Source organism: Halichoeres trimaculatus, unplaced genomic scaffold (genome assembly GCF_033239565.1).
Source record: "Halichoeres trimaculatus isolate MK-OKI-2021-1 unplaced genomic scaffold, fHalTri1.1 fHalTri1_scaffold_19, whole genome shotgun sequence".
Taxonomy (NCBI): domain Eukaryota; kingdom Metazoa; phylum Chordata; class Actinopteri; order Labriformes; family Labridae; genus Halichoeres; species Halichoeres trimaculatus.
This window is the reverse complement of record NW_027437197.1, coordinates 342270-355228: the sequence shown is the minus strand read 5'-3', so window position 1 is coordinate 355228 and position 12959 is coordinate 342270. Positions and strand designations below refer to the sequence as shown.

Sequence of the window (12959 nt, the reverse complement as noted above, 5' to 3'; positions counted from 1 at the left end):
GGTGGGCTGGGCCCTGAGACCGCCAAGACCTCAATCTGAGACCAAATCAGTCCCCCCTGTGACCCTCTGACCCTCTCTGACCCTCTTTGATCCATCAGATCTGACTCACAGCCGAACAATCGAGCGGCCGATCAATCATTCAGCCGACCAGAAAATGAGAATCAGAAACCGTTAGCTCGTGGATCCTGTTTCCTCAGGTTCCTCTGACTGGATCCTCTGACTGGATCCTCTGACTGGATCCTCTGACTGGATCCTCTGACTGGATCCTCTGACTGGATCCTCTTTCCTCAGGTTCCTCTGACTGGATCCTCTGTGAATGACGATGAAATCAAACCGAATCAGCTTCATGATTAATTTGATCCCCGCTTTGATTGAGTCTGATGTTTATGGTCCAAAGTCCACAGAGACAAACAGACCAACAAAGATCCAGGGTCCACGTCTCTGTCCAGATCCTGACAGATCCTCTGATGCAGACCTCACAGAGACTCTTCCTCTCAGTCCTCCCTCCTCATCCTCAGTTTTATCTCCTCTCTGGGTGCAGTGTCGGGCAGCGGCGCTCTGGACAGGAAGGGTCAGGTGCCGTCGTCGCAGGCTGAGGCGGAGCGTCAGCAGATCCTGAACGAGATGAAGAAGAAGACTCCCCTGCTGACGGACAGCAGCTGGATCCGCCAGCGCTCCTCGGAGCCGCCGGCCGGCAGAGACCCCGACATGCCCCCGATGCGCAGGTAGAGTAGACCCTCCGTGTGGCGTGGTGGTTTGGTTTTCTCACTAACGTCAGCGGCGTCTGCCTCTGACTCTCAGCGCGTCAGTCCATCAGTGACTGAGACGGCGCTCGCTGCAGAGTCAGGCGGCAGCCCCGCCCCCTTACTAACAGCTCACCTGGTGTGGCGTGGCCTGGCTTTGCAGGGGTGAGTCTCTGGACAACCTGGACTCCTCCTATAACTCGTGGCGCTCGTCGTGGACGCCCAGGAGCTCCTCCTCCATCCCCAACTACACCCGCCCCCACTCGGCGCTCTCTGGCAGCAGCAGCTCCTCCCAGGGCTGGGCGGGGGCCCAGAGGCCCGGATCCTCCACCCTGCCCTCCTCCTACTCCATGGGCTCCCTGCGAGGCGGGGCGGGAACCCCCACGGCGCCCTGGTCCCGACAGTCCACCTCCCCCTCCTTCTCCTCCCCCTCCCCCACCAGGTCTCCAGAGCCCACGTCCGAGTCCGGAGCCCAGCAGAGGAGCAGGTGAGTCCAGAAACCGCTTCGCCTAACGCCCCAGCAGCTGCCCCTAACCTCAGATCACTGGGTTACTGGGTTTACTGGTTGACTGGTGTATTTGGTTTACTGGGTTAACTGGGTTAACTGGGATTTATAAATATGTTGAGGTGTGGTTCACCTGGTAATGGATCCAGTTTTTCTAAACACAGTATAGCTTCTGTGTCATGTGACTCTGTGTCATGTGACTCTGTGTCATGTGACTCTGTGTCATGTGACTCTGTGTCATGTGACTCTGTGCCATGTGACCGTGGCACCAGCTGACAGGTGCTGATTGGATCAGACAAACAGAGCCTCTGATGTTTTACCTGTGATTAACGTCTGACTGAAGCTCAAACTCACCTGAAGTCTGACTCTGTTAACCTTGGTTTCAGGTGTGTGTGTGTGTGTGTGTGTGTGTGTGTGTGTGTGTGTGTGTGTGTGTGTGTGTGTGTGTGTGTGTGTGTGTGTGTGTGTGTGTGTGTTAGACTCTAAACTGTCAGCTGTGCGTTCTGTGATCCAGGTCAGTGAGTGGAAAGAAAATCTGTACGTACTGTGACCTCCCGCTGGGGAAGGGAGCGGCCATGATCATCGAGTCTCTGGGGCTCTGTTATCATTTGAGGTGTTTTAAGGTGAGCGCTCGGCTCCACCGCCTCCTCTGGAGCTCCTCCTCTGGAGCTCCTCCTCTGGAGCTCCTCCTCTGGAGCTCCTCCTCTGGAGCTCCTCCTCTGGAGCTCCTCCACGACCCTCTACTATCTGATCCTGAAACGCTAACCTGATCACTTCCACCTGTCCTGATTCACCTGTCCTGATTCACCTGTCCTGATTCACCTGTCCTATGATACACCTGTCCTTAGACCAGCCTGCTCCACCAACTCACCCTGCTCCTCTCTCCAAACTCTCCATCAGTCTGCTGGAGGAATCTTCTGGAACTTCACCTCTTCTCCGTGAATTCTCCTTCTTCCTCTCTTTCAGCTCGTCTTTCAGCTCCTCTTCTTCTCTCCGTGGTGCTCAGGGAGTTTTTTTTCTCCTCCTGTTTGTGAAAGATGATCTTAAGTCATGTCTTTGTCTAACTCCTCCTTCTCCTCTTCCTCCTCCTCCTCCTCCTCCTCTCAGTGCATCGACTGTCAGTCTGACCTCGGGGGATCGGAGGCCGGGGCTGAAGTCAGAATACGAAACAAACAGCTCTACTGCAACTCCTGCTACATGCGATTCAAAAGTGAGTGATGATGGAGTGATGGAGTGATGATGGAGAGATGGAGTGATGATGGAGTGATGGAGTGATGATGGAGTGATTATGGAGTGATGATGGAGTGATGGTGGAGGGATGATGGAGGGATGGAGTGATGGTGGAGTGATGATGGAGTGATGGAGTGATGATGGAGAGATGATGGAGTGATGGAGTGATGATGGAGTGATGGAGTGATGATGGAGTGATGGAGTGATGATGGAGTGATGATGGAGAGATGATGGAGTGATGGAGTGATGGTGGAGTGATGATGGAGTGATGATGGAGTGATAGTGGAGTGAAGATGGAGTGATGATGGAGTGATGGTGGAGAGATGGTGGAGTGATGGTGGAGTGATGGAGTGATGATGGAGTGATGGTGGAGTGATGGTGGAGTGATGGTGGAGTGATGGTGGAGTGATGGTGGAGTGATGGAGTGATGATGGAGAGATGATGAGTGATGGTGGAGAGATGATGGAGTGATGATGGAGTGATGGTGGAGTGATGATGGAGTGATGGTGGAGTGATGGAGTGATGATGGAGTGATGGTGGAGTGATGGAGTGATGATGGAGTGATGGTAGAGTGATGGTGGAGTGATGATGGAGTGATGGTGGAGTGATGGAATGATGATGGAGTGATGGAGTGATGATGGAGAGATGATGGAGTGATGGTGGAGTGATGATGGAGTGATGGTGGAGTGATGGAGTGATGATGGAGAGATGGTGGAGTGATGATGGAGTGATGGTGGAGTGATGATGGAGTGATGGTGGAGTGATGGAGTGATGATGAGTGATGGTGGAGTGATGATGGAGTGATGGTGGAGTGATGGAATGATGATGGAGTGATGGAGTGATGATGGAGAGATGATGGAGTGATGGTGGAGTGATGATGGAGTGATGGTGGAGTGATGGAGTGATGATGGAGAGATGATGAGTGATGGTGGAGAGATGATGGAGTGATGATGGAGTGATGGTGGAGTGATGACAGTGATAAAGGACTGATGAACTGATGAACTGATGGACTGACGGACTGACGGACTGATGGACTGATGGACTGATGGACTGACGGACTGACGGACTGATGGACTGATGGACTGATGGACTGGTGGACTGATGGACTGATGGACTGGTGGACTGATGGACTGGTGGACTGATGGACTGACGTACTGACGGACTGGTGGACTGATGGACTGACGGACTGATGGACTGATGGACTGATGGACTGGTGGACTGATGGACTGACGGACTGGTGGACTGATGGACTGACGGACTGACGGACTGATGGACTGATGGACTGGTGGACTGATGGACTGACGGACTGGTGGACTGATGGACTGACGGACTGACGGACTGATGGACTGATGGACTGGTGGACTGATGGACTGATGGACTGGTGGACTGATGGACTGGTGGACTGATGGACTGACGTACTGACGTACTGACGTACTGACGAACTGATGGACTGATGAACTGATGGACTGATGGACTGGTGGACTGATGCAGGTCTCTGTGCCCCCCCAGCTGGTCAGCCCACCTCCATGTGACCTGAGCGTGCTGCAGCAGATTGATGAGGAGACCACGAGCGACAACAACCCGTGAGCTGTGGATCAGGATCAGTGGATCCAGCTGGGCCGTGGTCTGAGAGGAGTTTTTATCAGTGCTTCATTCAGAGCGGGCTGGAGGCGGGGCTTAAAGACTTTCATATCAGAGGAAGTATTACTGCTGTACAGAGTCAGGGCCTTCCTGCACGCCGCTGTTTATTGTTCTACTGTCGACTCTCCATCAGCTGATTCAGGATAGACTATCACAGAGAGATTTTTACTGCTCTGCATGCTTCATCCCTCTGTCTGTCTGTCTCTCTGTGATTGTAACCTGTCTGTCTGTCTGTCTGTTGTCTGAGGTCTTGTGTGGTCTTGGGGCCTTGTTGTTGTTGTAACGGGGAAGTGATTGAGATTATTAGAGCTTTCTGGATATATTTAAACTGCTTGGATAGCACTTGTCTGAGGTTTCAGGAGTTTTGAACACAGGAGCAGGTTTCTGAGTGAAGAATCTCGTCCTGAATGAACGGCATTGAAACGCAAACGTTTGTAAATAAAAGACTAAAAGCTCACCTGGTGTCTGTGTGTTTTTCTGTTCCCTCTGCCTGCCTGTCTCTCTGTCTGTCTGTCTGTCTGTCTGTCTGTCTGTCTGTCTGTCTGTCTGTCTGTCTGCCTGTCTCTCTCTCTGTCTGTCTGTCTGTCTGTCTGCCTGTCTGTCTGCCTGTCTCTCTCTCTGTCTGTCTGTCTGTCTGTCTGCCTGTCTGTCTGCCTGTCTCTCTGTCTGTCTGTCTGCCTGTCTGTCTGTCTGTCTGTCTGTCTGCCTGTCTGTCTGCCTTTCTCTCTGTCTCTCTGTCTGCCTGTCTGTCTGTCTCTCTGTCTGTCTGCCTGTCTGTCTGTCTCTCTGTCTGTCTGTCTGTCTGTCTGTCTCTCTGTCTGTCTGTCTGTCTGTCTGCCTGTCTGTCTGCAGAGCTGTCTCCTAATCAGAGGAATCTGAATGAGCTGTGTTTGTCAGAGGACCTTTCTGCTCCGTCTCTGAAGCCAGTTAGTCATACATATTTCATGGTGTGAGCAGCGTTGGTCTGATTCCTCTTTGATGATCTATTTTCTTCATGCTCTCTGTGGTTTTTATCTGTTTCATGTGATCCTCTCTGCATAAACATCCTCTGAATATTCATTGGCAGAGAAGCCTTCCTGATTTTTTAGTCCCAGCGTTTGAAAAGCGGGGAACGTTAAATTTTCCCATGAATGGAGATAATCTGAGGCTCTGATGGAGAGCGGCTGATGGAGCAGAGTCTGGCTCCGTCTCCAGGAGGTCCGGCACAAACTGAGGTCAGGCACAAACTGGGCCCAGGCAGGTCCTCCTATTCTGGGCTCCTGGTTCAGCTTCCTCTGGGCGCTCGTGGGAGGAAGAGGTTTTAATCCTCACACTGAGAAACAAGGTGTGTGTGTGTGTGTGTGTGTGTGTGTGTGTGTGTGTGTGTGTGTGTGTGTGTGTGTGTGTGTGTGTGTGTGTATGTGTGTGTGTGTGTGTGTGTGTGTGTGTGTGTGTGTGTGTGTGTGATTGTGTGTGTGTGTGTGTGTCAGGGGGGGGAGCTCAGATGTGTTCCCCATTCCTCTTTCTTTGTCTCTCCGATGAAGACTGCAGTGATCAGGGGGTTTCTGGTTTTATGGGGTCAGGCGTCTCTGAGAGGATCCTTCACCCCAAACCACCAAACTGTGTGTGAGTAGTTCCTGAACTGGGTCCACAGGGGGCGCTGTGATCTTCCTCACAGGCTGAGGATGGCTCAGGCTGTGCTAACTGTCTGTAAGCTGGTGAGTTTTTTTGGACACAATAGAAAGTCAGCTAAGCTCATTTACCCATGTGATTGTATTAGTGGACTTAATCTGATGCTGGTTCAGAGTACAGGTACCTTAATCCACACAGTCTGAGGAGACCAGAGTCTGTCAGGGCTGAAGGAGCAGGTCCATGTGTCTGTAGAAGAACCAGACTGATGTGGACTGGATGTTTTCAACCCTCTCAGTGCCCAGGAGTGATCTCTGACTGATCCTAAACCTGAAGCCTCTCTGGGCCTCGGTCTCTGACTGATCCTAAACCTGAAGCCTCTCTGGGCCTCGGTCTCTGACTGATCCTAAACCTGAAGCCTCTCTGGGCCTCGGTCTCTGACTGATCCTAAACCTGAAGCCTCTCTGGGCCTCGGTCTCTGACTGATCCTGTCTAAACGAAGCGTTGGCTGGAGCTCCCCTCAGCCTGAACAGATGCTGTCATTAGTCAGGTAATTGCAGACTTGTCACAGACCTGTTGCCATGGGACCTGTTGTATACCACCTGAAGAGCTGTCAGAGAAATGAAGCTCAGACATTAGAGGAAATGGATTTTAAATAAACCTGAGAGTCAGAGAGCCGGTCTCCCAGGGTCAGGTCCAGATCCTGCTGCTCATCAACCGCCTGAACAAAGACAGAGGGTCTAAAAACCAGAGACTGAGCACCTGAACCCCTGACCCCTTAACCCTGACCGTATCAGAAAGGTAGAGGGAACAGCTCCTCACCTCCTCTATGATGAAACACCTCCTCTATGATGAAACACCTCCTCTATGATAAAACACCTCCTCTATGATGAAACACCTCCTCTATGATAAAACACCTCCTCTATGATGAAACACCTCCTCTATGATAAAACACCTCCTCTACGATGAAACACCTCCTCTACGATGAAACACCTCCTCTATAATGAAACACCTCCTCTATGATGAAACACCTCCTCTATGATAAAACACCTCCTCTATGATGAAACACCTCCTCTACGATGAAACACCTCCTCTATGATGAAACACCTCCTCTACGATGAAACACCTCCTCTATGATGAAACACCTCCTCTACGATGAAACACCTCCCTTCTGTGTTAAAATGAAATTAGCTACATAACACAGCTTCTGAATACAGTAAGGTTAGCTTAGCGTTAGCTTAGCGTTAGCTTCTCCTAGCTTAGCTGTCTCCTCTCTCATGTGATCCAGTCCATGGTGCTGAAGTCTGTTTGCTGTGAATGTGTGGCTCTGATCTGACGTCAGTTTATCCTCACTCTGTAAAATCGTGTTCGCTGTGGAAGAGGAAACAGTCGCTCTGACCACGACAGACGGAGACAGGAGGAGGTGACGGAGCAGGAGTTGGGTGGCGTCTCGTTTCTCTCTGAGGTGGTGGAGAGGGCCAAAGGCCAATGGGATTGGATGAACTGTTTGGCGTCTGTTTGATTCCTAAATTGACTTCCTGCGCAGAGAATGAAGTCACTTCAAACCCAGGCCGTGGCCCCTGGGGGCCCCTGAACCCTGTGCCCTGGGTAGATGATTAATCCATGCGTGGTAATGAATAATTTTAATCAACATGTTCATCTGGTGTAAAAGTGTTTGAGTGCAGCGCCCCGCGGCGTGCACAGGTGGCTGATCAATAAGTGATTATTTACAGACGATCGAGCTCGCTGCAGACATGAAAACATTTCTTCAGACGTGTGGAGAGCCATCGATCCGTGACCTTTGGTTGGCTGAGGAAATGATGGGTCTGATCCCTGCCTGTCCTCATTATGAACTCTAATCCCTGACTCAGTAAAGGGTAAAGCTTCAGGGATTCAGATCATCCAGAAACCAAACCACAGCAGAGAGCCGAGCACGGGGCAGGTGAGTCCTCTGAGCATCGTTAGCCTGACTGCTTCCACAGAGCACCCAGGTTTGAGCCAGAACTGATCCAGATCTGATCCAGATCTGATCCAGATCTGATCCAGTCCCTGCAGGAGACCGTCCAACAGCCATGAAGATGACTCGTCTAAAACCTGCACAGAAAGAGAAAATGAAGCTTTTCTGAATCCGTCCTGGTCTGTGAGGGAGAGGAAAACACAGCCTGTTGGGCTGAGGACAGAGTACGTGGTTTCTGTCTGTGACCTTAAAGAGCTCTGACTGGATCCAGGCTGAGGAAAAGGAGGGTCCACAGTTAAAGACATTCATTGAGTTTCTTTCTTCAGCTCGGAGCAGCACAGAGAGCGGCACAGAGAGCAGCACAGAGAGCGGCACAGAGAGCGGCACAGAGAGCGGCACAGAGAGCGGCACAGAGAGCGGCACAGAGAGCGGCACAGAGAGCGGCACAGAGAGCGGCACAGAGAGCAGGAAGGGTTACACGGCTGAGAAACGATAAGCCTGCACGGTCACAGCTGGCCTCCCTGATACAGACTGCATCACACCCGAGGGGGACAGGACCAAGTCTTCTGTCCTGGTTTTAATCCGTCCTGTTTGGGGCGAGCATGAACAGGAATACTGATTCTCTGTTAGCGTGTTTCTCCTTCAGCGGACGTTTTTCTGCATGTCAAGCAGCAGGAGACGAACGGGAGAGAAGTCATTCACTGAGGATGAATCCTATCACATTTAGCTCGTATTAAAGTCACAACACATTTCCTGTTTGTAGTCTGGAGGCTGCAGCCCCCCCCCCCCATTCATTACAGCAGCTCTACCTCCCAGCATGCATCTGTTCAAACAGCCACAGAGAGACAGGTGTGAGATAAAAGCTCCTGACGAATATTTGGTGGCGCTGGATCTCATTCAGAGTTTTCTTTATGAAGGCAGATGGCACAGCTCTTCACTGGTCCAGGTGTGTGTGTGTGTGTGTGTGTGTGTGTGTGTGTGTGTGTGTGTGTGTGTGTGTGTGTGTGTGTGTGTGTGTGTGTGTGTGTGTGTGTGTGTGTGTGTGTGTTCATGCCTGTCTATCACACACTGGCAGGGCCCGTTTACCCCTCTGCCCTCGCTCCTCACTCCTCGCTCCTCGCTCCTCGCTCCTCGCCCTGCGCTGGAGTTAATTAGGATTTTATCAGAGGAGAACTTGAAAGAGGAGGTGACACGCTCTCAAACCGTCACCTGATGTCAGGAGATTCGCTCTGACGCTGGTGTTACGCACAGAGACACACAGATGGAGCTAAATGTCATCATGTCTCCGTCCTCCCTCTGACACTGAAGACAGGTGGAAACACCTCCTGACTCCTCCTCCTGACTCCTCCCCCCAGAGGTGGTTTCTCTGGACGGGGGCTGGAGGAGGTCACGTCCAGCTCCTCTGTATCTCTGCCCCTCACATCAAAACCAGGGACCTTATGACCTCATTTTATTTAAAGTGATGTTAAAGAGCTGCTCCACTCTCCATCGCCCCCTTCTGTCCGGTGTGTCTGACTGTTTCCATGTTTCTGACAGTTAGAGAGAGGTTAGAAAAATAAACCTTAGATTTAAAGGATATGAAGGAGAAAAGGAGGCTAACACCTGAGGATTGAGGATTCAGGCAGAGAGGATGAGGAGCACAAAGGCTGACAGATTCTCTGAAAGGAGGATTTTCTCCTCCAGCAGCTCACAGATCTGATTGTCCTCCTCTTTTGTCTCCCCTGAGCTTCAGACTAACACAGGTCTCTGCGTACCATCAGGCTGTCTCAGGTTCCTTCCTCTGGTCTTATCCTCTGGTTCTCACCACGACAGAGGATCTAAAAAAATCAGACTGATGACACAGCTCAGAGCCACATTCAGACTCACAAAAGAAGCAAATTGACCCTGACAGTCTCCTCTCTGAGTCTCCTCTGACTGAGTCTCCTCTCTGAGTCTCCTCTCTGAGTCTCCTCTGACTGAGTCTCCTCTGACTGAGTCTCCTCTGACTGAGTCTCCTCTGACTGAGTCTCTGACTGAGTCTCCTCTGACTGAGTCTCCTCTGACTGAGTCTCTGACTGAGTCTCCTCTGACTGAGTCTCCTCTGAGTCTCCTCTCTGAGTCTCCTCTCTGAGTCTCCTCTGACTGAGTCTCCTCTCTGAGTCTCCTCTGACTGAGTCTCCTCTGAGTCTCCTCTCTGAGTCTCCTCTCTGAGTCTCCTCTCTGACTGAGTCTCCTCTCTGAGTCTCCTCTCTGAGTCTCCTCTCTGAGTCTCCTCTGACTGAGTCTCCTCTCTAACTGAGTCTCCTCCGACTGAGTCTCCTCTCTGAGTCTCCTCTGACTGAGTCTCCTCTCTGAGTCTCCTCTCTGAGTCTCCTCTCTGAGTCTCCTCTCTAAGTCTCCTCTGACTGAGTCTCCTCTCTGAGTCTCCTCTGACTGAGTCTCCTCTGACTAAGTCTCCTCTGACTGAGTCTCCTCTCTGAGTCTCCTCTGACTGAGTCTCCTCTGACTAAGTCTCCTCTGACTAAGTCTCCTCTGACTGAGTCTCCTCTCTGAGTCTCCTCTCAGTGACTCCTGTTCAGACAGCAGGAGGTCCATGAGGAGCTGTTATCGTGGTCACTGCGGCGGTGTGTGGGTGATGTTTCATGTGGAAAGGTGAAGCTGTGAGCGCCGTCCTTTGTTGGAGCTCCATCAGCGTCATTATCTCAGTGCAGAGCAGTAATTACTGAGGCTGATTGCTCGCCATCATTTCCCGCTCTGCGTGCTCCTCTTTTCACCGTGCTCCAGCTGAGGAGACGAGCTCTAAGGATTTATTGATGTCCCATGTCTGAATATGTGACTGTCATGTTCAGTCCATGGAGGAACCAAACAATCAGGCTCTGAGACACCTGAGGGACAGGTGAGGGACACCTGAGGGACAGGTTAGGGACAGGTGAGGGACAGGTGAGGGACAGGATAGGGACACCTGAGGGACACCTGAGGGACAGGTTAGGGACACCTGAGGGACAGGTGAGGGACACCTGAGGGACAGGTTAGGGACACCTGAGGGACAGGTGAGGGACAGGTTAGGGACACCTGAGGGACAGGTTAGGGACACCTGAGGGACAGGTGAGGGACACCTGAGGGACAGGTGTGCGCCTCTGTGTGTAGGGTTAGGATCATGTAAAGGTAGAAACAGTCTTCCTCCTGTCAGGACGTGTTTCAGTCCACCTGTCGGTCTCTCTCCTCACATCAGGCAAGCAGGTAAAGGCTGACCTCAGCCCTCAGCAGGAGGAGGAGGAGGAGCAGGAGGAGGAGGAGGAGGGTCACTGAGCAGTTGATGGAGATAAAGAGTTTCTGTGGCAGAAACAGGATGGAGGCTGATGTTGGTCTGAGCGTTGGAGCGTCTGAAAGCAGCAGACCTTCAGGTTCAGTTCACTCACACTAAACTGGGACATTTAATCTGAAACCTCAAAGTTTAACTCTCTGAGATTTAGCCCCAGAGTCCTGGGGGGTCCAGAGTCCCAGGGGGTCCAGAGTCCAGGGGGTCCAGAGTCCCAGGGGGGCCAGAGTCCCAGGGGTCTCAGACAGTGATGCGCCAGCTGCTATCTCTTCATACTTGACTGCAGGCCCCCCCAGAGACCAGAACTGGATCTGGATCTGGGACAAGGTGCCCTCCGGTATTTCTCCAGAGTCCTGGCTCCAAACTGATTTCCTCTCTGTTTGTTTTGGACAAATGCTCCGTTCGTCTTCACGCTGTTGGTCTCTGTGAGGAGGGAAAACTCCACACATGAATGCTAACCTTGGGGCAACGCTAACCCTAGGTACAGCTAACAATGCTAACCCCCAGATAATGCTTACACAATGGCAACGCTAACCTTGGTAGAGCTAACAATGCTGACCCTCAGATAATGCTAACCTAAGGCAATGCTAACTCTAGGTACAGCTAACAATGCTTACCCTTAGATAATGCTAACCCTTAGATATGCTAACCCCTAGGTACAGTTGACAATGCTAACCTTCAGATAATGTTAACCCTTAGATATGCTAACCCCTAGGTACAGTTGACAATGCTAACCTTCAGATAATGCTAACCCTGAGGCAATATTAACCCCAGGTACAGGAAGCAATGCTTACCCTTAGAAAATGCTAACCCTCAGATTATGCTACCTAGGTACAGTTTACAATGCTAACCCTTAGATAATGCTAACCCTGAGGCAATGCTAACCCTAGGTACAGTTGACAATGCTAACCCTCAGATAATGTTAACCTTCAGATAATGCTAACCCTTAGAAAAAACTAACCCTAAGAAAATGCTTACTCTATTTACAGTTAACAATGCTAACCCTTAGATAATGCTAACCCTGAGATTAAGCTAACCCTTAAATAATGATAACCCTGAGAAAAAGCTAACGCTCAAATAAACCTTACAAATCTAACCCTTAGATAATGCTAACCCTTAGATAAAGCTAACCCTCAGTTAAAGCTAACAAAGTTAACCCCGAGATGAACCATCTTAATGAGGCTTCTCCCCCTGTTAGCTTCCCTCTGTTAGCGGTCCTTGGCATGTCTCCATGTTGACAGACCGGACTTTAGATTCCTATGTTGGTGGATCTGCTCAGACCCTGGGTGGGCCCCTGACTGTACCCTGGTCTGTTTTGGAAACTGAGCTCTGAGCTGAGTTCATCATTAAACCCAGTAAGTGCTCCTGGGCCTCACAGGGAGCACGGGAACACGGAGCGAGGAACACGGAGCGAGGAACACGGAGCGAGGAACACGCTCGGCTTATTAGGGAGCGCGGCTTGTTAACTCACTAATGGCCTGAGTGTTTGCTTTAGGTTATCCTGGAAACATCACTCACTCCCGTTTGTCTCCAAACTCAATTTCATGCTCTCCTGAGCTGATACTGCGTGTCCCGAGGAGACGAGGAGACGAGAGGAGAGGAGGAGGAGAGGAGGAGAGGAGGAGAGGAGGAGAGATGATGCTGTTTGAACAGACTGAACATCCAAACATGTGACTCTACTTCCTTCGAGCTCTTACTGTAAGAAAGCTAAACTATCATTGTCTCTGAGCGATGACTGGGACATTTATACTCTCTGCTCTTCCTCTTCTTCCTCCTCGTCCTCCTCTTCCTCCTCTTCCTCCTGGTCACAGGGAACATGTTGTGGGTTTTATCTCCTTCACACAGCAGGATGTTTGAAGTGAAGCTGATGTGAACGTGATAAACAGTAATCTGAGTCTGGATGTGTGGAGAGCGTTTACCGTCCCTCTGTCTGTCGCTGTCATCTCTGCGTCAGTCAGTCTGTATCTGTGTCTGCTA

At 51.1% G+C, this 12959-nt stretch overlaps 1 protein-coding gene across 9 annotated transcripts in view; it reads left to right on the top strand.

The window, feature by feature from the left end:
• LOC141807987 (LIM domain only protein 7-like) overlaps positions 1-4352 on the top strand; it is a 46502-nt gene extending 42150 nt beyond the window's left edge. For 4 of the 9 annotated variants that reach the window (XM_074694233.1, XM_074694232.1, XM_074694234.1 and 1 more), the window contains 4 exons: positions 542-725; positions 907-1230; positions 1763-1871; positions 2097-2320. In XM_074694233.1, coding sequence (XP_074550334.1) covers positions 542-725; positions 907-1230; positions 1763-1871; positions 2097-2282 — 803 coding nt within the window. In that variant the 3' untranslated portion in view covers positions 2283-2320. Of the gene's footprint in view, positions 1-541; positions 726-906; positions 1231-1762; positions 1939-1980; positions 2321-2355; positions 2459-3987 lie in introns of those variants that run through there. The other 5 variants (XM_074694235.1, XM_074694241.1, XM_074694238.1 and 2 more) reach the window with 4 other exon arrangements.
• Positions 4353-12959: the final 8607 nt, after the last annotated feature.